General features: G+C 47.4%; 1 protein-coding gene across 5 annotated transcripts in view; it reads left to right on the top strand.

Annotated features, from left to right (window-relative positions):
- LOC105467916 (sorting nexin 29) overlaps positions 1–23,103 on the top strand; it is a 590,024-nt gene that overhangs the window by 390,117 nt on the left and 176,804 nt on the right. For all 5 annotated transcript variants that reach the window (XR_011616096.1, XM_071083656.1, XM_071083660.1 and 2 more), the window contains one exon: positions 21,982–22,037. Coding sequence is in view for 4 of the 5 variants with exons in the window: in XM_071083656.1 (XP_070939757.1) it covers positions 21,982–22,037 (56 nt within the window). In the remaining variant the exon portion in view is untranslated. The remainder of the gene's footprint in view (positions 1–21,981; positions 22,038–23,103) is intronic.

The raw sequence follows: 23,103 nt of genomic DNA on the forward strand, positions 1-23,103 counted from the left end.
TCATGAACAGAAAACACATAGATTTCTGTCTCTTTCACGTCACTTGTCCTTCGTGAAGTTGGCTGGGCCACTCCTCTGTGTTGTCACCATCCTCACCCACAGACCCAGGTTGTAGCAGAGAGGCAGGCGACATTGGCCAAGCACACTCGGATTCTGAAAGCTTCCACCCAGAAATTACATGTAACATTTTTCTTATTTCAGTGGTAAAGCAAGTTCCACAGATACATCTAACTGTAAGTGGGTGGGGAGGGGCAGTCTTCCAGGCTCCTGGAAAGACAGAGCATAGTTACTTGTGAGTGGTCCTGATCACTCGACTGGCGGGTTATGAGGCTTCAGACAGGTCGTAGATGCAGAGCTGTGCGCGCCCGGTACCTAGTAAGCACTCAGCAGATAGTGGTGCTGATGGTGGTTACGGGGGTGATGGGAATGATGCTGATTAGAGAACTAAAGCTTATCTCGGGCCTGCAGTTTACAAAACCTTGGTCTTACTCAGCCACTCATTTAGCCCATGTGTGTTGAGTTTTTCACTGTCCCGAGTTGTAGGTACTGTGCTTTGAACTTGGGATCAAAGAGAAGACTGCCATGGTCTGTGGTCTTGAACAGCCCACAGTCTGTCCTTGGCAACAGGGATTGAGGGTTTTCATTTGGGTTTTCCTTTTCAGGCCTTGGCATGGTTAGGAAATCTTACAAATGAAAGAAATGCTGGAGCTGGATGAGACCTTTGGGATCATGGTTTTTGTATTAGTTAGGATGATTTCAATGGAAGAAACAGAAAACGCAGTACAAACTGGCCTCTGCGAAGCAAGGAATTCATTATGTTAGATACTAAAAAAGTCCAGAGGTAGGTGAGTGCCTCAGTGCATTTTGTGTTGCTACAAAGGAATTCCTGGTGCTGGGTAATTTATGAGGAAAAGGTTTATTTGGCTTACGATTTTGATGACTGCAAAGTTCAAGATTGGGTATCTGCATCTGGTGAGGGTGTTTCCACTCGTGGCAGAAGGCAGAGGGGAGTTGCTATGTGCAGAGATCACATCAGTGAGAATGGAAGCAAGAGAGTGGGGAGGTGCCAGGCTCTTTTAAACAACCAGCTCTTGCAGAAACTAATAGAGGCTGGGCGCGGTGGCTCAAGCCTATAATCCCAGCACTTGGGGAGGCCAAGGTGGGCGGACCACTTGAGGTCAGGAGTTCGAGTCCAGCCTGGCCAACATGGTGAACCTTGTCTCTACTACAAATACAAAAATTAGCCAGGTGCGGTGGTGTGTGCTTGTAGTCTCAGCTACTCGTGAGGCTAAGGCAGGAGAATCACTTGAAACTGAGAGGTGGAGGTTGCATTGAGCCGAGAGGGCTTCGTCCCCAGCACCCAAATACCGCTCATGAGGCCCCGCTTCTAACATTGAACGAATTTCAACATGAGGTTTGGAGGGGACAGGCATGCCAACCATAGTAGCAAGTGTCAGCTTCACGGTGACCCAGAGGCCTGGGATATCATGGAAACCTGGTCCATTTCTGCCTGATTCTGTTCTCACTGCTCCCTTTCACTCCCCCAGCCCAGTCCCCTCAAGGAAACAGCAGTAGCTGCAGTGTTCTTAGGCTGTTTAGACTCAAGAGAAAGAGCAAGTCTCTGCCCAGGGTTGCCAGCAGAAACCCCCGGATTCACTCTGAACCATGTGAGAGTAATTGACCCATCCTGAACCAGTCACTGCGGCCAGAAGGACAAGATACGCTGATTGGCCGAAATCAGTTAGTGCTCACCTTTGGATCACATCTCTTGGAAGGATGGTTTCCCAACAGGAGAGTGGAGGTGGGGCAGCAGACAGCCATAGTCCCCCTCCTTTTCCTGCCCCTTCTTTTCTTCCTTTTCTTAAAAAATAGATAATGAACTTATTTGTTTTTAAGACAAGGTCTTTGTTTCTCAAGCAGGGGTGCAGTGGTGAGTCACTACAGCCTCACCCTCCTGGAGTAAAATTATCCTCCCACCTCAGACTCCCAAATAGCTGTGACCATGCCTGGCTAATTAAAAAAATTTTTTTTGTAGAGATGGGGGCTCCCTTTGTTGCCCAGGTTGATCTTTAACTCCTGGGCTCAAGCGCTCTACCCGCCTCAGACTCCTAAAGTGTTGGGATTACAGGCATGAGCCACTACTCTCAGCCGTTTTCCTTTCTTTAGGGAAGAAATTGAAGCTCAGAGCAGGGAAAAGACTTGGCTGCTGCCACTCAGCTTATTAGAAGTAGGGCAGGCCGGCCGGGCGCGGTGGCTCAAGCCTGTAATCCCAGCACTTTGGGAGGCCGAGACGGGTGGATCACGAGGTCAGGAGATCGAGACCATCCTGGCTAACACAGTGAAACCCCGTCTCTACTAAAAAAATACAAAAAAATAGCCGGGCGAGGTGGCGGGCGCCTATAGTCCCAGCTACTCAGGAGGCTGAGGCAGGAGAATGGCGCAAACCCGGGAGGCGGAGCTTGCAGTGAGCTGAGATCCGGCCACTGCACTCCAGCCTGGGCGACAGCACGAGACTCCCTCTCAAAAAAAAAAAAAAAAAAAAGTAGGGCAGGCCGTGGGTCCAGGACGGTGCCCTGTTGCTGCATTGACTCTGTTCCAAAAACATCTTCTCAAAGAGTCATCAGTTTCAAAAGGGTATTGGGGAAGCAGTAATAAAGTGAGGTGATTATAAAAGGGATGTTAATTGCACTATGCCTGGCATTTTCAATTAGTAGAACTTTGTTATTTATTGCTTATTGACAGAAAAGATGAGAAATGAGGCTGATTTCTCTCTGGCAGGGCTGCTGCCTGGGTTTGATCTCTGTGAGGAACAGGTCAGGGCTCTAATTGAGGGTTTTGGTGATTGGCTTCCTAAGTCATCGATCCCGGTGAGTGGGGCCTGCCCAGCAGTGATGAGACTGTTGTTTAGCTGATGATGGGAGGCTCTGGTGTGTGTATCTGGGGGCATGTGTTAACTTTTACATATGAATATTTCTGGAAGGTACTTTTTTGGAATTACTGCTAGCTTCAATATTGAATGTCACAGAGCAAGTTGTCCAGGAGGCAGATTCTGCTATATGACCTCTTGGTGTTTGAAGACAGAACTCCTAAGAATTCCCTCTTACTTTCTGCTACCAATACCCTAATCTCTTAACCTTGCAGAATGGAATTATCTGGAAGCTGCATCAGCACATGAGACCACAGGAGGAGTCCTTAGCTGGCCTAAGGGCTGATCAGAATGACCTTGGTCTTGGTTCCAGGGGTTCAGAAATATAAGTGGATCAGGAGGGTACTGGCTTAGAGAATCTGAGGTTGAGGAAGGCCACTTACATGTCCAAACTGTTCTCATCTACCCCCCCACCACCCAGCCACCCACCTATCATCCATCCATTCATTCCCCCCAACCCACCCACCCATCCCTTCACCTGTCATCCCTCCACCTATCCACACACCCATCATCTACCCACCCACCTACCATTCATCCACCCATCCACCCACCCCTCATCCATCCACCTATCCACCTACCACCCACCACCCACCATCCATCCACCCACCCACCATCCATCCATCCACCCACCATCCATCCATCCACCCACCTACCCATTCACCCACCCACCATCCATCCTCCCACCTACCACCCATCCTCCGTCATCCATCCACCCGTCATCCACCCAGCCACCCACCCACCATTCATTCACCCACCCATCCTCCTATCCACCCACTCATCCACCCACCCACCCACCCACCATTCATCCACCCACCCACCATTCATCCACCCAGCCATCATTCACCTATCCACCCAGCCACCTACCTACCCATCATTCATCCAGCCATCATTCATCCAACCACCCATCGTCCATCCACCTATCCACCCATCCACCCAGCCACCTACCCACCCATCATCCACCCACCCACTCATCATCCATCCACCCACCCACTCATCGTCCATTCACCCACCCATCATCCATCCACCCATCATCCATCCACCCGCCTATCATCCATCCACCTATCCACCCATCATCCATCCACCCACCCACTGACCCATCATCCATCCACTTATTCACCCATCATCCATCCACCTATCCACCCACCCACTCATCATCCACCCACCCACCCACCCACCATTCACCCACCCATCATCCACCTACCCACCCACCCACCATTCACCCACCCATCAGCCACCTATCCATCCAGCCACCTACCCACCCATCAGCCACCAACCCACTCATCATCCATCCACCCATCATCCATCTACCCACCCACCCATCATTGATCCACCCACCCATCATCCATCCACCTATCCACCCAGCCACCCACCCTACCCATCATCCATCCATACACCCATCATCCATCCATCTGTCCACCCAGCCACCCACCCACCCATCCATCCACCCACCCACCCACCCACCATCCATCCACCCACCCACCATCCATCCACCCACCCATCATCCATCCACTTATCCACCCACCCATCATCCATCCATCCGCCCATCCATCCACCCACCCATCATCCATCCACCCACCCATCATCCATCCAGCTATCCACCCAGCCACCCACCCCACCACCCATCATCCATCCACCTATCCACCCAGCCACCCACCCCACCCACCCATCATCCATCCACCTATCCACCCAGCCACCCACCCACCCATCATCCACCCACCCACTCATCATCCATCCATACACCCATCATCCATCCACCTATCCACCCAGCCACCCACCCCACCCATCATCCATCCACCTATCCACCCAGCCACCCACCCCACCCATCATCCATCCATCTATCCACCCAGCCACCAACTCACCCATCATCCACCCACCGGTCATCCATCCATCCACTCATCCATCATCCATCCACTCACCCATTATCCATCCACTCACCCACCCACCCATCATGCATCTTCCCATTCACCCCTACGCCTATCATCCATCTACCCACCCCACCCAGCCATCCGGCATTTCTAAGAGCTTGTAGAGTAGTGGATATGGCTGTGCAAATGAATTTAGAAAATGATTTGTACCTAAAGTCATCACGTTCATCATGAGGAATATGTCTTCAAGCAGCTTCCAAAACCCAGCCATCTGAAATGACCACCCATGCCAATGAATAACACTCGGGTTCCACATCAAGGGAGACAGCAGCCCTCCCTGACCCCTGCCTCTCATTCACTCAGGAGGTATTTGCTGAGCACCGTGAGGCCCTGAGATAGACGACACCAAACTCAGAATGCGGGGAAGTAATATTTTCCTGCTTTCTAACTGAGAAAAGTGAAGGTCAGAGAGGTCAGGTGCTTTCCTAAGATAGCAAAGTCATGGTGTGAGCCTCGCTCCGTCTGACCCCGCAGCCATGGTCTTGCGAGTTGAGTTTCAACCTAGTGTGTGGACTCTGGAGCCCACGCTGCCTGCTTCCAGTCCTCACTGTGCCACTTAGAACTCTGTGCCCTTCAACAAGTTAAGTCAACTCTCTGAGTCTATTTACCCATCAGTAAAATGAGGATGATCATGATATCTACTCCTTGGGAGGATGATGTTTAAAAAAATGCTTAACTTGGGGCCTGGTGCTGGGCATGCAATTACCCGACATTAGCTGCCAGTGTTAGTTTCTTAGGGCTGCTGTAACCAATGACCATAAACGTGCTGGCTTAAAACAACATACGTTTATTTGCTTGCAGTTCTGGAGGCCAGAATCTGCAATCATGGTGCCAGCAGTGGCAGGGCTGTGTTCCCCCTGGAGGCTCTAAGGGAAGATCTTTCCCTGTCTCTTCTAGCCTTGGATGGCTCCAGGCATCCCTTGGTTTATGGCCGTGTCACACCGATCTCCGCCTCTGTCTTCACCTGGCTTCTCCCTGGTGCCTCTCTGTATCTCTCTTATAAGGACACCTGCCATGGGATTTAGGGCCCACCTGGATAATCCAGAATGTTCTCATCTCAAGAGTCTGAATTACATCTGCAAAGACCCTTTTTTCCACATTGACAAGTTACATTTATAGGTTCTGAGGCTTAGGATGTGGACGTATCTTTTTGGAGGACGCCATTCAACTTACCACAGCTGCTATTATTTAAAAAATGTGTTTAGAAGATACAAGTAATACATGAATACATTCTCAGTATAAACCTTTAGACATTAAGTTAAGCATCTCTTTGGCCACCACTGTCACCTCCATTTGCATCACCCGAGGGTCACCATCGTGATGAGCTTGGAGCTTATCCTTCCAGACCTTTCTATTGGGGTAGAAAGATACATGACATCTTGGCCGGGTGCGGTGGCTCACGCCTGTAATCCCAGCACTTTGGGAGGCCGAGGCGGGCGGATCACAAGGTCAGGAGATCGAGACCACGGTGAAACCCCGTCTCTACTAAAAATACAAAAAATTAGCCGGGCGCGGTGGCGGGCGCCTGTAGTCCCAGCTACTCAGGAGGCTGAGGCAGGAGAATGGCGTAAACCCAGGAGGCGGAGCTTGCAGTGAGCCGAGATCACGCCACTGCACTGCAGCCTGGGCGACAGAGCGAGACTCCGTCTCAAAAACAAAAAAAAAAAAACAAAAAAAAAAACAAAAAAAAAACAAAAAAAAAAAAGAAAGATACATGACATCTTTACATACGTGGATTATTGTCCTGTTGCCAAGCACTGGGATAGGTCTTGTGTATTCTGAGATAAGACACAGCATTATAAGAACATCATTTGAAAAAGCATCTTAAACACTTCATTACATACGTGACAGTTCAGGTTAATAGCATAGCTGATGAGTAACTTTCTTTTTTTTTTTTTTTTTTTTTTTTTTGATATGGAGTCTCGCTCTGTCCCCCAGGCTGGAGTGCAGTGGTGCGATCTTGGCTCACTGCAACCTCCGCCTCCCAGGTTCAAGCTGTTCTCCGGCCTCAGCCTCCCGAGTAGCTGGGATTACAGGTGCCCACCACCACGCCCGGCTAATTTTTGTATTTTTAGTAGAGACGGGGTTTCACCATGTTGGCCAGGCTGGTCTCAAATTCCTGGCCTCAGGTGATCTACCCATGTCAGCCTCCCAAAGTGCTAGGATTATAGGTGTGAACCACCACGCCCCGGCCTAATGAGTAACTTTCTTAGTAACATTTAAAAAAAAAAGATATGCCAACTTTCTTTTCCTTTTTTTTTTTTTTTTTTTTGGTATCAAATACCATATCTCATTCATTGTTTCTATTTTTTGTACCCATTAGCCATACCATCCTCCCCCCCTCCTCCCTCCACTGCCCTTCCCAGCCTCTGGTAACTATCATTCTACTTTCTGTCTACGTGAGTTCAAATGTTTTCATTTTTAGCTCCCACAAATAAGTGAGAACATGAGATGTTTGTCTTTCGGTGCCTGTCATATTTCACTTAACATAATGGCCTCCAGTTCCATCCACGTTGTTGCTAAATGACAGGCTCATTTTTTGTTAATGGCTGAATAGTACTCCATTTTGTATATGTACCACATTTTCTCTACCCATTCATCTGTTGGTGGACATTTAGGTTGCTTCCAAATCTTGGTTGTTGCGAATAGTGCTGCAGTAAACACGGGAGTGTGGATCTCTCTTCAATATACTGATTTTCTTTCTTTTGGGTATATACACAGCAGTGGGATTGCTGGATGATATGGTAGCTCTATTTTTAGTTTTCTGAGAAACCTCCAAACTTTCCTCCATAGTGGTTGTACGAATTTACCTTCCCATCAACAGTGTACAAGGGTTCCCTTTTTTCCATATCCTCGCCAGCATTTATTATTGCCTGTCTTTTGGATTCAAACCATTTGAACTGGGGTGACACGATATCTCATTGTAGTTTTGTTTTGCATTTCTGTAATCAGTGGTTGGAGCACCTTTTCATATACCTGTTTGCCATTTGTATGTCTTCTTTTGAGAAATGTCTATTCAGATCTTTTGCCTAGTTTTTAATTGGATTATTAGATTTTTTCCTGTTGAGTTGCTTGAGTTCCTTGTACAGTCTGTTTATTAATTGCTTGCCAGATGTGTAGTTTGCAGATATTTTCTCCCATTCTGTGGGTTGTTTCTTCACTTTGCTCATTGTTTTCTTTGCTGTGCAGAAGCTTTTGAACTTGATGTGATCCCATTTGTCCATTTTTGCTTTGGTTGCCTGTTGGGGTTTATGTAACTTTCTTAGAAAGTCTCCGTGACCCACAGACTTCTGGGGTAGTAGGAATTAAACCCATGATCTCCATGCAATGTAGGCAGTGGTGTAATGGACACATATAAAAAGTGCTGTGGAGGCCAGGCACAGTGGCTCATGCCCGTAATTCCAGCACTTTGGGAGGCCAAGGCAGGTGGATCACCTGAGGTCAGGAGTTGAAGACCAGCCTGACCAACGTGATGAAACCCCAACTCTACTAAAAATACAAAAGTAGCTGGGCATGGCGGCGCACGCCTATAGTACCAGCTACTTGGGAAGCTGAGGCAGGAGAATTGCTTGAACCTGGGAGGCAGAGGTTGCAGTGAGCCCGAGATCACGCCACTGAACTCCAGCCTGGGCAACAAGGGCGAAACTCCGTCTCAAAAAAGAAAAAAAAAAAAGTTCTGTGGGGACACAGGGGAGAAGGGATTATCAGTTCTAAAGTATTTGCTTATTGGGGGACACCTAAGCTTTGTAGGCTTTGAAAGAATAAACCTTGGCAGACCCACATCTGGGGACTTGTGGAAGGAAAGAACCCGGAAGGGATGTTGCCTGCAGCAGGAAGTGAATCCCGAGTCAAGTTGTTCCTAGAGGACCTTGATTGTCATCCTTAAAGAGTTGGAGTTTCTCTCATGGGGCGGTGGGATTCACATTGTGTCCCGCAGGGCTCTAGGGCTCAAGGCAGGCGAGAAGTGAAGGAAGGAGGAGGCCAGCACTCCAGGCCCTCACCCAGCCTGGGTCCCCACAGTCTCTGCTTTCTGCCAGGTGACATTTGCAGGAGCTAATGAGTGGTTTGAGGGGGCTGTAGTTACCTCCCACCCTGTGTCCATCAGCTGTACCCAAAACTTCCCAAATAAACATGCAAACGAAGGAAAAGCCTGTGTGTTCTAGGCCACTTAGCTGTATCGACAACTCACAATAATAGGCATAGAGTGACAGACAGACCTGACAGGATGCCACTTGGCTTCCTTTTTCAAGTAACTCTGTAGGATTTTCCCACATAACGGATACAGAAGGAATTTTTTGTTGGGAAATGGGGCAGCAAGATGGACAGCGTTCTCCAGGACCAATGGGATGCGCAGCCTCCTGAGCTCCGGCCTCACCAGCTCCAGAACAAAGGTGGGGATGAGGACTGAGGGACACATCACGTCTCCTGACAGCAGAAGATGATGTCTGCGAACCCAGCTTAATGTGCATGGCCTTGTCCCCAGGCAGGGGCAGCCTCAGCTGGCCAGGTGTCCCCGTCACTGCAGAGTTCTGTTCTTGGACTGGCTGCACAGGGAGACTCCAGGGCACCAAAACATCTTCCTGCCTCACCCTCAGGCTCTCTGAGCCAGTACCTCCTGATCCAGGTCTATTTCTGAACTCCGAGATCCAAGACCAAGGTCATTCTCATCAGCCCTTAAGCCAGCTAAGGACTCTTCCTGGCTCCTTGTGTGCTGGTGCGGCTTCCAGATAATGATAGCCAAGGTCACACTTGCTGAGCGCTCTGGTGATTCAGGCACTCTTCTTAGTACTTTATGCAAATTATCTCATTGAGTCCTTAGAGCAAACCTCTGAGGGAGGTGGAATTACCATATTCATTCCACGGAGGAGGAAGCCGAAGGGCGGAGAGGTGGAGCCACTTGCCCTGCTCACAGCTAGGAGGAGGCAGTTCCCAATGTGAGCTGGGTGGCTGATTCTGCCTGCACGCCCTTCACTGCTCTGCCCACCTGCTCTCCGTCCACCGACCACCAGCTCACTGTCCCAGAGAGCAAGTGTGACACTCTTGCCAGTAGCACAGGGTTCTTGGTAAGATGCCATTCAAGAGAAGGAATCTGCTTTAAAAAATAAATAAATAAACCTTGAGACTGCAGGGAATGGAAAACCCATAGATGCTTTTCAAATGCGAGATGAATCTTTCCCAAACAGGTGGCAGCGACTATGCCTGCTCCATGTTAATCAGAAAAGGGTTGAAGGGTGAAAATTAAACAAAAAAGCCTTCTTTTCCAGAAGACAGGAAAGAGCAAATAAGAGAGAGCCACACCTAGGTCGGGTGTGGTGGCTCATGCCTGTAATGCCAGCACTTTGGCAGGCCGAGGTGAGCGGATCACTTGAAGCCAGGAGTTCGAGACCAGCCTGGCCAACATAGTGAACCCCTGTCTGTACTAAAAATACAAAAATTAGCTGGGCATGGTGGCATACGCCTGTCATCCCAGCTACTCTGGAGGCCAAGGCAGGAGAATCACTTGAACCCGGGATGCAGAGGCTGCCGTGAGTCGAGATTGTGCCACTGCACTCCAGCCTGGGCGACAGAGCGAGACTCAGTCTCATTAAAAAAAGAGAGCCACACCTAGATTCCCATTACTGATCCATTAAAACCGAGTTAGCGATTCCATTCCTGCTGCCTCGGCACTGACTGGGAGGGAAGCTGGCTGCAGCAGTTCTCTTTGTTCCTCATCACACAACCGAATGGCCTAGGAGAGGCCGAGAGAGAAGGCTGCAGCTTGCTCTGGTGCCCCATTCTTCCCAGGGCTGCAGCACCGGTCTACTTGGAATAGCACTCGAGCCTTGGGAGAGCGATGAGGAGAAATGCTGGCGTCTCAGAAGTGGAGAACAGGTTCCCATCCAAGCTGAGCTGAGGGGACGATGGCTCAGGTCAAAGCTGGCTACACTCCCCTTGCCGTTTGTTATCTTTTTAGTGCAGGGATGTGAAAGGGAGGGACTGGGGAGGGAGGGTGAGAAAGGCTGTTTTATTGAGTGTTTATTATTGTGGACCCGGCAGGATGCCAGGTGTTTTACAAATAGGACGTTGCAAGTGGGTGAGTACTGGCCCTCTTTTACAGATAAGGAAACTGAGGCTCAAGATTTTCTGTTAATAAGTGTTGAGGCCCGAGTCTACTTGACCTTAAGCCATCTGACGTTAAGACCCTGTGTCTTCTCCGGGAGACCTTGGTAGCCAAAACTAAACAGTGAAGAGCTTTATGAGAACATTCTTCCCCTATCTTCATGCCTCCATGCCTAAAGCAGCCTCCGGGATGTGGCATTCTTTCTTGTGACTGGTGGAAATTAAACTCTAAGGAAGAACCCTGGAGGAAATATTCCAGAGTTGTTTTGCTTTTATCTGCAAATTAGCAGCAAACACAGAGCCTTTTCATCCACAGATATCATCATTGTGCTTATAATGTTAAAAATACAGTCCACGTGTGTGGTTAACAGCAAATGACCCAGTCATACACATGCTGGGATTGCCAGAGCATCTTCACTTTCCTTTCGAGGCACCACCTTTTGCAGGTGCCGAGCTTTAGGGCTCCCTTCTTTCAGAGGAGGTGAGCCTGGATTCTTTTTCTGCACCCATGTTTCTTTTAGGGGAGACAGCAGGTGTTATAGAAGGAGCACAAATTGGGATTGAGCCACAGTTGGCTTTGAATTCTTGCTGTGTCTGTGGGCACATCACTTAGCCTCTCTGAGCCTCTGTAGAATATGGGAAACAGGTTACTCAAAGAATGACATGAGTGGGTGCAAATAAATGTCTGACTCCTTAACGTCTTGACATTCCTTCTCTATCGGAGCCAGGGGCCTTGTTTGATTCTCAAGTCCCTGACATTTTTTAAAGCTGTGGAGATCAAAGATTTATTCCTCCCTACCTAGACAAATGAGATTTCCCTGAAATTACAAATGATTTTTCTACGTCTTTCCAGCTATCAGTTAGGAATTGGCAAACATTTTCCATAAATGCCCAGATAGTACATGACTCTGCGGGTCATGCTGTCTCTCTCGCCATGACTCCACTTTGCTGATGCAGCCTGAAAGTGGTCATAGATGATGCATAACCGGCTGTTGAGTGTGACTGTGTTTCCATAAAACTCCGTTTACAAAAACAGGCTGGATTTGGCCCAGGAGCCATAGTTTGCTGATCCCTGATGTAGAGTTTGGAGAGGTACTGGGTTTAGGTGCCAGAAATGCAGAAATGAACGAGTCCTTGCCCTGGAGGGTTCTCGGTGTAACACACTTGCATGTAGTGCTGGTAAGGGATATTCTTTTTGCAAGAGGACATTTAAGGTAACAGGAAAGGCAGGTACCTTTGGTTGTTCTTACAGGCTGGCATCACTAGCAGATCAACCCAGGTGTATCTAAATCTGCTCCTGCCTGTAAGGATGAGCTCCTCAGACCTGCTGCTTAAACATCCTTGATATCTCTCAGTGCTGTTAAATGCTGCTCGGTGGTCCCAGGCCAGTTTTTACATCACAGTTTTCCTTGGGACTGTAGTGTGTCTTCGGAAATCCTACATCCACTCCCCATGTTACTGTAACAGTAGCACGAGCCAGTTCAGATTCTCGGTTTTGCACAGCTGCCTTTCTTTGGCATCATCTGGTTGATCTGTGCCTCAGTTTCCCTGGCTGTTCAATAGGAGTTAAGGATGAAATAGTGCATGAGAACTGATATGATTTGGGTGTGTCCCCACCCACATCTCATCTTGAATTGTAGCCCCCATAGTTCCCATGTGTTGGGGGGACCTGGTGGGAGATAATGGAATCACAGGGGCGGTTTCTCCCGTACTGTTCTCGTGGTAGTGATTAAGTCTCATGAGATCTGAGGGTTTTATAAGGAGTTTCCCCTTTCTCTTGGCTCTTGTTCTTCTCCTGCCTGCCACCATGTAAGATGTGACTTGCTCTTTCTTTCTGCCATGATTGTGCGGCCTCCCCAGCCATGTGGAACTGTGAGTCTGTTAAACTCTTTCTTTTATAATTACCTTTATCAGCAGTGTGAGAACAGACTAATACAAGAACATTTGTTCCATGTTTGCTGAACTTAAAAAAAATCATGTTTGTGTAACCCTTTAAGAGCAACTCATCCTTCGCAACTCAGTAGGGGGCATGGGTCAATAGGGAGAGCACAGGAAGGGCTCTGGCCACTGAGCCTTGAAACATCTCCTAGAAACCCTGGGACCTGGGAGGAGAGGCTAAAAACACCACAGATGTGGGGCAAAGCAGGAGAAGCCTGCAGCCCAGGGCCCCAGCCACTGTAAGGCTGCTCATTTACTCTTCAGACCGTTCCCCTCATCTGAAGTGGGAACAAGTTTGGGTTAGCTGAATACTCTCCACTCATTGCGGTAAGTCTGAGTGTTTCACCAACTGGTTGAAAACTCAAAAGTTAAGAATAGTTCTATATTGGTAGCTTCAGCCTGGAGGGATGCTAGGCAGTTGTTGATCTGTGCTTTTCTTATAGGTGATTCTTAAAAGTCTGTTGATATAAAGGGGATGGCAGAGAGTTTGGCACGTTACCCCTTGTGTGCAGTTCAGGGGTGTGTGTGTGGGGGGGGGGTGTGTGTGTGTGTGTCTGTGTGTGTGTATGCACGTGCGCGCAGCCTCCTGGCGGTTCACCTCTTGTCTCCCATCTCTGCTCTGCAGCCAGAGTGACTGACTGAAGTGTGAGCTGGACCAGACTCTCTCTTGCTTAAATCCCTCAGAGGTTTCCCCCGTTGGAGCACAGACCAAAGCCATTCTCATCTCCCTCATGCTTCAGGCTCCTCCCAAATGCCTCATCCATCCCTGTCCTCCGTGGACTTTTCACAGCCTTAACTGTCTAATGAATTGTGCTGACTGCTGTGTGGAGGCTGTCTCTCCTGGTGGATTGTATGCTTCGCAAGCCCCGGGGCTTCCTCTCCCCCTGGCACCTGCAGAGAGTCTCACTACTGAGTGGAATGTAGTGCAAATCTGTGGAATAAACATAGGCATAACTAGTGTGCATTTGTGGAATGGAGCAGTCAGCCCCTCACTCTGGGCGAGGGCTGCTCGACACCCAAACCGCCGTGCCCTCAGTGGGGTTTCCACAGAGCCCAGAATGTTTCTCCGCCAGGTACTGGGCTGGGGCGGTTCTTGCAGGATCCTATTGGAGCTTCCCAACAGCCCCACCCAGGGAAGCTTCTATTGTCCCCATTTTCCAGGAGGGAAGTAAGGCCCAGAGAAGAGGAGTGGTTTATTCTCGGCCACACAACTGAGTCAGAGCTCAGGCCCGGCAGACCTAAGTCTTGTTCAGTCTTTAAAGTAAAAAAAAAACAACAAAAAAACACTTATTTAGAATGAGGAAGTAAATCACAACAGATTATCTTTATTTGTTGTTTAGAGATGGGGTCTCACTCTGTCACTCTGGCGGGGGTGCAGTGCCGCAGTCACGCCTCACTGCAGCTTCTCCCTCCCGGGATCGGGCGATCCTTCCACTTCAGCCTCATGAGTAGTTGGGACTATAGGAGCATGCCACCATGTCCAGCTGCTTTTTAAATATTCTGTAGAGATGGGGTCTCCCTGTGTTGCCCAGACTGGCCTTAGTCTCCTGGGCTCAAGCAATCCTCCTGAGTTACTGGGATTATAAGCATGAGCCACCATGCCCAGCCTTACAAATTATCGTTGGTAAACAGCTGATACATACCACAAATACCACAGAATCCAGACAAATATCATAGTTTAATTAATCAACCATCAGGCACATTTCTCTGATCCGTTTTCTCCTACATTTTTAAACTGCATACTCTGATAGCCTGTTTAGAAGACAGTACTGTTACATCATTTTCTGTACAGAGAGTAGAAAGATAATTCAGTCGTTGTTCCAGCATGGTGGAACAAAAACTTTCCAGCGTTTTGCTTGAAATTTTAAAAGCAATTATATGAAAGAATTTTACAGTGAACACCTGTATACCTACCACTTAGAGTCTACCATTAACAGTTTGCTGTACTTTATCATCGTTTTTTTATCCATCCATCTATGCATGCATCCATCCAGCCATTCATTCATTCATCTGTCCATTTTATCTTTTTTGGGATGCATTTCATAGTAAATTGCTGCTATCGGTACATGTTTCTTCCAAAATACTTCAGTATGCACGTAGAACTTTGCCATCACCCCAGAATGGCCCTTCATGCCATTTCCTGGTGTTCTCCACTCCACTCTCCCCGAGGCATTCACTGTTCTGATTTTCTTTCCACCACAGACATGATAGTTTCTTTCTTTTGATTTAAAATTGCGTGATTGTTATGTTGATTTTTTGAAAGGTTAACAAGTCATGTACGTGGTAAAAATTTATAAGGTCTAAAGTTTTACAGATAGGAATAAATGCTCCTCTCTCCTCTGACACTTGCTTCTCAGTGCCATCCCTCAAAGGCATCCATGGCTAGCAGGTTCTTATGTGTCTTTATAGAAATGGTTCCTGCGTATAGACACGTGTGTCTCCCGACACGCTGCTTCTTCATGAGGATAGTAGTTCACCTGACACATTGTTTTGTGTCTAGCTTTTGTAATTTGACATTATATCTTAGAGATCTTCTCCTCCTTAGAGGGGATGACTGCTGTTCTTTTCGTAACTGCACAGCCTGGCTGTGACTGTGCTGTATTTTATATCACCATTTCATTCCTTGTTTCCAGGCTTTTACTACCCTAAGTGATGTTGCAACAAATGTCTTTGTATCCTTATCTCTGTGCTTATGTTGTCCATCACTCTTTATTTCTTGGAAAGAAAGTAGATGTCCATTCTTAGTGAATTAGTAAGTTCAATTATTTCCCCATGCCCTTTGCCTCCAACCCCTTCCCTACTCCAGCCATTCATTCATCCATCTGTCCATTTTTACCTCTGCCTGTCTGTCCATCCAATGGGAACATTCACTGAGCAGTCAGATGTGCCTGCCTACCACCTTGGACTCTGAGAATATTGTCCTCGACACCCCCATTATCTTTTGGGAAAAACAAATATGTCAAAAACTAATTCACAGAAGTGTGATAGTCTATGTTTGTGTGAGGTTTCAGGGCTGCCCAGAGGATAAAATAAAAACTCTTTAAAGCTCTTATTTGCCAAGTTTTTACTCCTAGTAAAGAGTCCTTGACCTCGTGTTTTTAAAAACCACAGAGAACAGAGAACAAAAACAACAAAACAAAAACCACAGAGATATGATACCTCTAGTTGTATGTTTGTAAATCAAATGAAAAAACTAACAGAGAACCCTGAAAGTGCTCCAGAACTGGGCTGGCTTTGTCATGAAGGGCATGGATAGCTCAGGCCGACTTTATGATCATATCATCAGGCCTGAGCCTGTTGCTTGGCTTGACCAACCAAGCTGAGAGACAGAACTGTGCCATTTCCCATTATGTTCCTTATTAAAAGATGAGATGAGAAAGCAAGCTCATTGGTGGAATGGAAAAGTTGTCATTTTTTTTGGCAGTAAAAAGGGAGAGCTAATTGCATAAGGGCAGGCTATTTGAAAACAGGAATGAGTGAGAAAGCGACTCTGGAAAACAAATTATGGCTGTCTCTTCATGATTGGAACAAAGATTTGCTGGCTCCATAGCATCTTCCTTGTTGCTTTTCTTTGGAGCAGTGAATCTGAGAACCTGGTAATTAGAAGGAAGAAAATAAGATTCTCTTTCTTTGATTCTTTCTTTTGTCTCCAAACTATCTTATCCTTCCCATGCATCAAGATTTTGAATTTGCTACAAAGCAGTCTAAAAATCTGTTGGCATCTCAGGGTGGAAACATAGTGTATCTTATGCTTCGTTTTTTCATTCATTCATTCATTCATTCATTCATTCATTCATTCAGTGTGTTAATTCAGTGCCTACATGTGTTGGGTTCTTGACCAGGCTGCAGTGTGTCATGGTGAACAGGTGAGTGTGGTAAGCACATATAGAGCTCTCTGAGCTCACAAGGAGAGTTCCAATCTGCAGATAACCAGCGTGGAGTCATTACAGGCTGGGGAATGTGAAACGTAGAGGGTTGCATTGGAGACACTGTTTAGTTCTGGTGGTCTGGGAAGGTGCCTCCTAGGAATTCATATTTTGGCTGAGTCTCAGGTGAGAAGAGCTAACCTTACAGAGAGGCTGAGGAAGAGGAGAAGGGAGCTGTAGCTTACAATAATACTTGCTTCACAGATTGTTTGAGGATTTACTGTGAGACCGTGAAGTCCTTGGCACGTATAATTGTTCAACACATGCTGGCCACTCCCCTTGCCTTTGCTGATTTTTTTGAATAGGGCAATCAGAGGCTGGTTGTCATGAGGTAGATAAGGAAGAAATCAAGGTTTACGGAAGCCAAGTGACTTCTCAAACCATCAGAGGAAACCCAGGATTAGAACGCAAAACGTCTGCATTTCCATCTGTTCCTAAGAGCTTAGGTACTTGGCCCAGAGTCTGGAGGCTGACCTGTGTACCCAGAGATGGAAAAGGACCTGGGACTTCCTAGGGGCAAAGCCTCCTAAGTCATCCTGCAGCAGCAACAGCAAAATAAAATCAGAAAACCCCCAAGCTTTAAGGAGGCTCAAGGTTTTAGACCCAGTTGTACATCGTATATGTCTACTTTGGAGCTATTGAGCCCTTTCAGACTTTCTTCACCCATCAGAGGTCCGTTTACCAGCTAAGGCTCTTGAGCATGAATAGGGTTACTTCATTTTCTGGGCATCCCAGAGGCAAGATGTGAAGAACGGAGACTTTGTAGTGGGAGGCAGTATAGCTTAGCAGTTAGAAGTGTAGGCTCTGGAGCCAGACCACCTGCATTTGAACTTCACCTATTCTACTTACTAGCCAAATGACCTTGGGCAAGTTACTTTTATGGAGTATATATTGCTGTATGTGAAACTACCCCAAAACCTGATGGCTTTAAAAAAAATGGCTATTTTTTAATCTCTCATGATTCTGTGGGCTGACTGAGCTCAGCTGGGTGGTTCTTCTGCATCATGTGGTGTCGACCAGGGCTTGACTGAGTTGGACATCCAAGATAGCGCTCTCATTTGTCTGGCAGTTGGTCCTGGCAGCCCACCGGGACCTCAGATGGGATTCTTGATCAGAATACCTCGTATGGCTTCTCCACCTGGAGAAAGCCTGAGCACCTGAAGTCACTGAGAGGCTGCTGAGTAGACTGAGATTTGGTTTGGGCTCCTGACATCTTTACTTCCTCTGTGTTTATTTACAGTGATCTCTCTTGTCCTTGCCCATGAAATCGGGAGCACACCTCTCCCCACCCACTGTGGAAGAGCTTTGTGGAGTGGGCAGCCTTTGATGATACTGGTGGTGGCGGTGTCATTCTTGCACACCCCTCAGGACTAGAAGTGAGGGCAGCTGCAACGATGAAAGGGTTCCCTGTTCATCTTCAGTGCCCCCTTACCCGGACCCTTATTGTGCTAATGGGAGGAGGTGTAATTTTTTTTCTATGGCTCTGGCAAATTGGCTGATTTTCTTTTTCTCTCCCTCTTCTGTCTTTCCTTTTTATTTAAATAAATATTTATTCAGCACATAATGGATACTTTTCATTCTTTTTGGCGGAACCTCTAGTGTCTTCCCAGGTTTGAGGACTTGCCAGTCAAAGTGGCAGGGTGGACCTGTGTCAGAGTTCCACATGGCACTGGGGTCAGAGTTTCATGACTAGGGAGAAAGCTGTTGTCCTGGCCTGTACCTGCTCCCCACCTCCCCCAACAACCCAGGAAATCCTGAGTCAGGGGAGATGATGGAAACTTCTTTGCTGATGCAGCCCAGAAGTGGATTCCCCGTTGGTCTCATCTACCATTTCACATCCTTGTGTGTACAGCACCAAGGGTGTTTGCTCCGGCATGATTCAGGAATCCTGGCTGCTCTGTTGCTCTAGTAACAGGATCTGCCTTTCCTTGCACCTGAAGACTGCCGTGTGAGTGCCCAGACCACAGGCATAGGGTGAGCTGCCTTCTCTGCAGGGTCAGGGAGAGGCGAATGGAGATAGCCATGTTGCTGATGGCTGCTTTGTGCCCCATATCGAGGGTAAACTAAAGAGAAGCCTGCATCCCAGGGATGTGTTCTCCAAGATTCCCCAGACTTCAGGAAGTCACAAGGGATGTTTGTGGCCAGTATCAGTAGAAAGTTGATTTTTCTTACAAAATAATCTCTTCTCCACACTCTTTATTGCCAGAATATAAAATAAAATCAGCTCTCTAAAGGGCTGCTGTCAAGTCTAGCTAATATCTGGCTGCAGTCTTGAAAAACAGTGAGAAAAGACAAAATTTGATGTTGAGTAAGCTCGGCCTTTAATTATTATCATGCATTTGCTACAGTGCCTGGCCTTGTTATCAAGTTATGTTCCATGGAGGTTAGAAAGTTCCCAGATTCTTTTTCCAAGCAGCCTCCCTGGTACTCATGTAGGCACACAAAATCTCCTGGTTTACTGATCCCAATAATGCCACGTAATTAGAAGAAAAGCCTCTAAGTCAGAAGGATTGAACAACTCCTGGGTACACATATCCACTCTTCAAAATGTTCCCTGAAAATCACCACCCCTGAAGGGAAACTTTTACCTACACAAAAGATACCTTGTTCCAGAATTTGTCATTTTTGAAGAAGCCCTTTGTTTTCTATAATTGTAGATTAATGTCTGTCCATAAAAAATCTGCCTTGTGTTTAACCTTGGTCCTTTTGGTTGCCTTCTGCCTGTGCTCTGTGGGGTAGATACAGCAATACGCTCTTGTGATTGAGTTTCATGGGTGCAAACTCTGTTCACTTCCATTTGGAAATGAGGCTGCATTTAAAGGCGGTGGCGATTGTGTGTAGCAGTGGAGCTGGTGTCCTGATGGCCTGTGAGTCCCCCTCCAGCCTGCTCACTTGATCCCCATAGCATGTCCAGAAGAGCCTTTCCCAGCCTCAGTGCTGAGGGGGAAACCCAGAGAAGAGGAGTGACCTGCTGGCGTCCTGGCCATTTTTTTTTTTTTTTTTTTTTTTCTGAGACGGAGTCTCACTCTGTCGCCCAGGCTGGAGTGCAGTGGCCGGATCTCAGCTCACTGCAAGCTCCGCCTCCCCAGTTTACACCATTCTCCTGCCTCAGCCTCCCAAGTAGCTGGGACTACAGGCGCCTGCCACCTCGCCCGGCTAGTTTTTTGTATTTTTTTTTTTAGTAGAGACGGGGTTTCACCGTGTTAGCCAGGATGGTCTCGATCTGACCTCGTGATCTGCCCGTCTCGGCCTCCCAAAGTGCTGGAATTACAGGCTTGAGCCACTGCGCCTGGTGTCCTGGCCATTTCTACTGGGCTCCACATGGATGTAAAAGGGGAGAATAGGTGTTGTCTAGAAGGTGACATGGCTTTAGAACCCTTTCTTTGCCCTTTTCCGTCCCTGATGCATGACTGTTTGGAAGGCACTGTCTCTGCCACCTTGCTTTCTGGATTTGAGTGACACGCATGGAGTGGGATGAGGTGGAAAGGGTATATGATTACTTAATAATGTGATATGCGCTTAAATTAATATATATCTGCTTATGATTATGCAGTTAATATGTCTTCATTGTAGAAGGTACGGAAAAGTTCAAAATAGAAAATACAAATTCTCTTAATTTTTTTTTTTTTGAAACAGGGTCATGCTCTGTCACCCAGGTTAGGGTGCAGTGGTGTGATCATAGGTCACTGCAGCCTTGAACTGCAGGACTCAAGTGATGCTCCCACGTCAGCCTCTGGAGTAGGTGGGACTACAGGCTTGTGCCACCATGCCTGGCTAATGTATTTTTCCATTATTTTTAGGAGAGACACGGTCTTGCTGTGTTGCCCAGGCTCGTCTTGAACTCCTGGGCTCAAGCGATCTGCCCACCTCGGCCTCCCAAAGTGTTGGAGTTACAGGCATGAGCCACTTCACCCAGCCTCCACTGCTGATTGAAGGAGAGCCTTCTAATGTGTCCTAACCTTCAGTTTCTTCATTTCTTCTTGAAGCCTTCAAGACTACTTCAATCTTACTTTCTTTTTTCACCTTTTAGCTGACTTTTCCTGTTTGCTGAGGGTTTATAGCAGAAAAGCTTTGAAGTTGGACAGATCCATTTCCTAAATGTGTGACCTTGGGCAAGTTTTACAGCCTCCCTGAGCCTCGGTTTCCTCATCTGTAAAGTGGGGAGAATAATACCTGTCCTCAAGTTCACTGTGAAGCTTGCTGGGGATTGCGGGTAGTGTGGGAACCCCGAGAGGTGAAAGGCGTGCAGTCAGTGTCCTCTTTTTTCCCTTCACTACCCCTCACCCTTCTCTGTTCCACTTGGTTTCTCTTAGTCTTGATCCTCCTTCTTAAAATTCTAGCCAGTTTAATTTCTAGCAGATCAAAAAAAGAAGCTCATTCCCTGGGTATGAGAAAAATATCAACATTTATTGAACGTCTACCACTACTGGGCATTTTGCTGTCTGCTTTACATAATAATTGCAATTCTTGTGACAGCTGTGAGAATCAGTTTCCTATCTGAGGGGTTGCTGAGGGTGGGTGGCTTACTGGGGGTCACGTGTACCTGTGAATGCCTGCCTGCCCTCACCCCCACCTCCACAGTGTGTGGTAAGGACCCCTAAGCGGTACTGCTGGTGGGCTCCACCATGCCACACAGTTTAGTTTCTCTCCTCTAGTCATCATATGGCCCTTCTGAGTCAGAAGGAGAAGCCGTATTCTGCTGCCTCAAATTGCTCATACATTACGAGGGGAAAGGATGGAGCCCTTGTGGGGGTGACTTTGGCCTTCTGTGTTTACCTACTGGGTGTGTCTGTGTGTGCGATGTTCATCATGGTGACAATGGATGTTTTTTGCATTGCACCTCAGATAACTTGCATCTCAGATCCTAATTAGGCCTTTACCGCTCCAAAATTACATGCTCTTACATGCCTGTGATTATCTCGATAGGATTATCCTTGTCCCTAAAGATAATTGAGATCTCTCATGGTGGCATATTTTTATTGCTGCAACATGCTCTCCAACCATCCCTCCACGCAGTCTCTTACTGTTTTCCAGTGACTGCTTTTACACTTCATTCTGAACAGGAAATACTCAGGGATTTCTGAGAGGCAGAATTAGTCTGTGATTATGCAAACCGTGGTAACCATTGTGCATTTTCTCTCCCCTCTCCCCCTTCTCCTGATGGTAGGTGCCTGGAGATTTGAGTCAAACGTCCGAAGACCAGAGTTTGTCGGATTTTGAAATGTAAGTCCATAGCCTGTGCTCACAAGGGATCCTTTGGAAACTGGACTCTGTTGTTGGCTTCTGTCCCAGAAGACCACAGAGGGAAACAGAAATTACTGTTCAGACCCACACCAGGTTGATGTGGTTCTTGTAGAGCTAGTAGGAGTCGTTCTCCTACAGCCTCAGTCTGGCCCTCAGATGTGTTTTATCTCCCCCTTGGATATTTAAAAACTTTTTTTTTTTTTCCTGGCTGACGTTTAGAAGCTGGAAGCTATCACATAAAAATACAAAATTCCTTTATTTTCTTTAAAAATTAGACGTTTGTCCCTATGAGGCCACAGTCTGCTGGAGCTGAGTAAAAGCTGTCCCCTTTGCATAGGGCATGTGCTGTCCAATTGACCACAGTCCCCGCTCTTTGCTGTTGCCTGGAAGTGACCGACTTCACTCGTTGTATTATCTGTGTGGCCCTTGGGTTATTGGAAACAACAGTAGTCAGTGCCTTGGTTGGATTTTTGATTGGATTAGATTCAATTTGGTACCTCCACTGAGCACCCTTAGGGAGAGGTTAGTTGGTCATCAGACTATTTTTTTTTTTGAGATGTAATCTCTCTCTGTCGCCCAGGCTGGAGTGCAGTGGCACGATCTCAGCTCATTGCACCCTCTGCCCACCAGGTTCAAGTGATTCTGCTGCCTCAGCCTTCCAAGTAGCTGGGATTATAGGCACACACCACCACACCTGGCTAATTTTTGTATTTTTTACTAGAGATGGGGTTTCACCCTGTTGACCAGCCTCATCTCAAACTCCTGACCTCAGGTGATCCACCCACCTCAGCCTCTCAAAGTGCTGGGATTACAGGCAGGAGCCACTGCACCCAGCTGATTTTTGTTCAGGATTTCTTAGGCTTTGGACAAATAGATCCTTTAGGCTGGTAAAGGAAATGGGATAAGTTCTCTCCTCTCTCATTCAGCTCTGGTGAGTTTAAGGTTCAGCACCCCTTGGGAAGAAAAGCCTCTTCTCGAGCAGGCAGGGCTGGGCCTTGGAAAGAGCATTTCTTCAGAACCAGGCTGGCCTGCATTGAAATCTCAG

This window comes from Macaca nemestrina, chromosome 18 (assembly GCF_043159975.1).
Source record: "Macaca nemestrina isolate mMacNem1 chromosome 18, mMacNem.hap1, whole genome shotgun sequence".
Taxonomy (NCBI): Eukaryota; Metazoa; Chordata; class Mammalia; order Primates; family Cercopithecidae; genus Macaca; species Macaca nemestrina.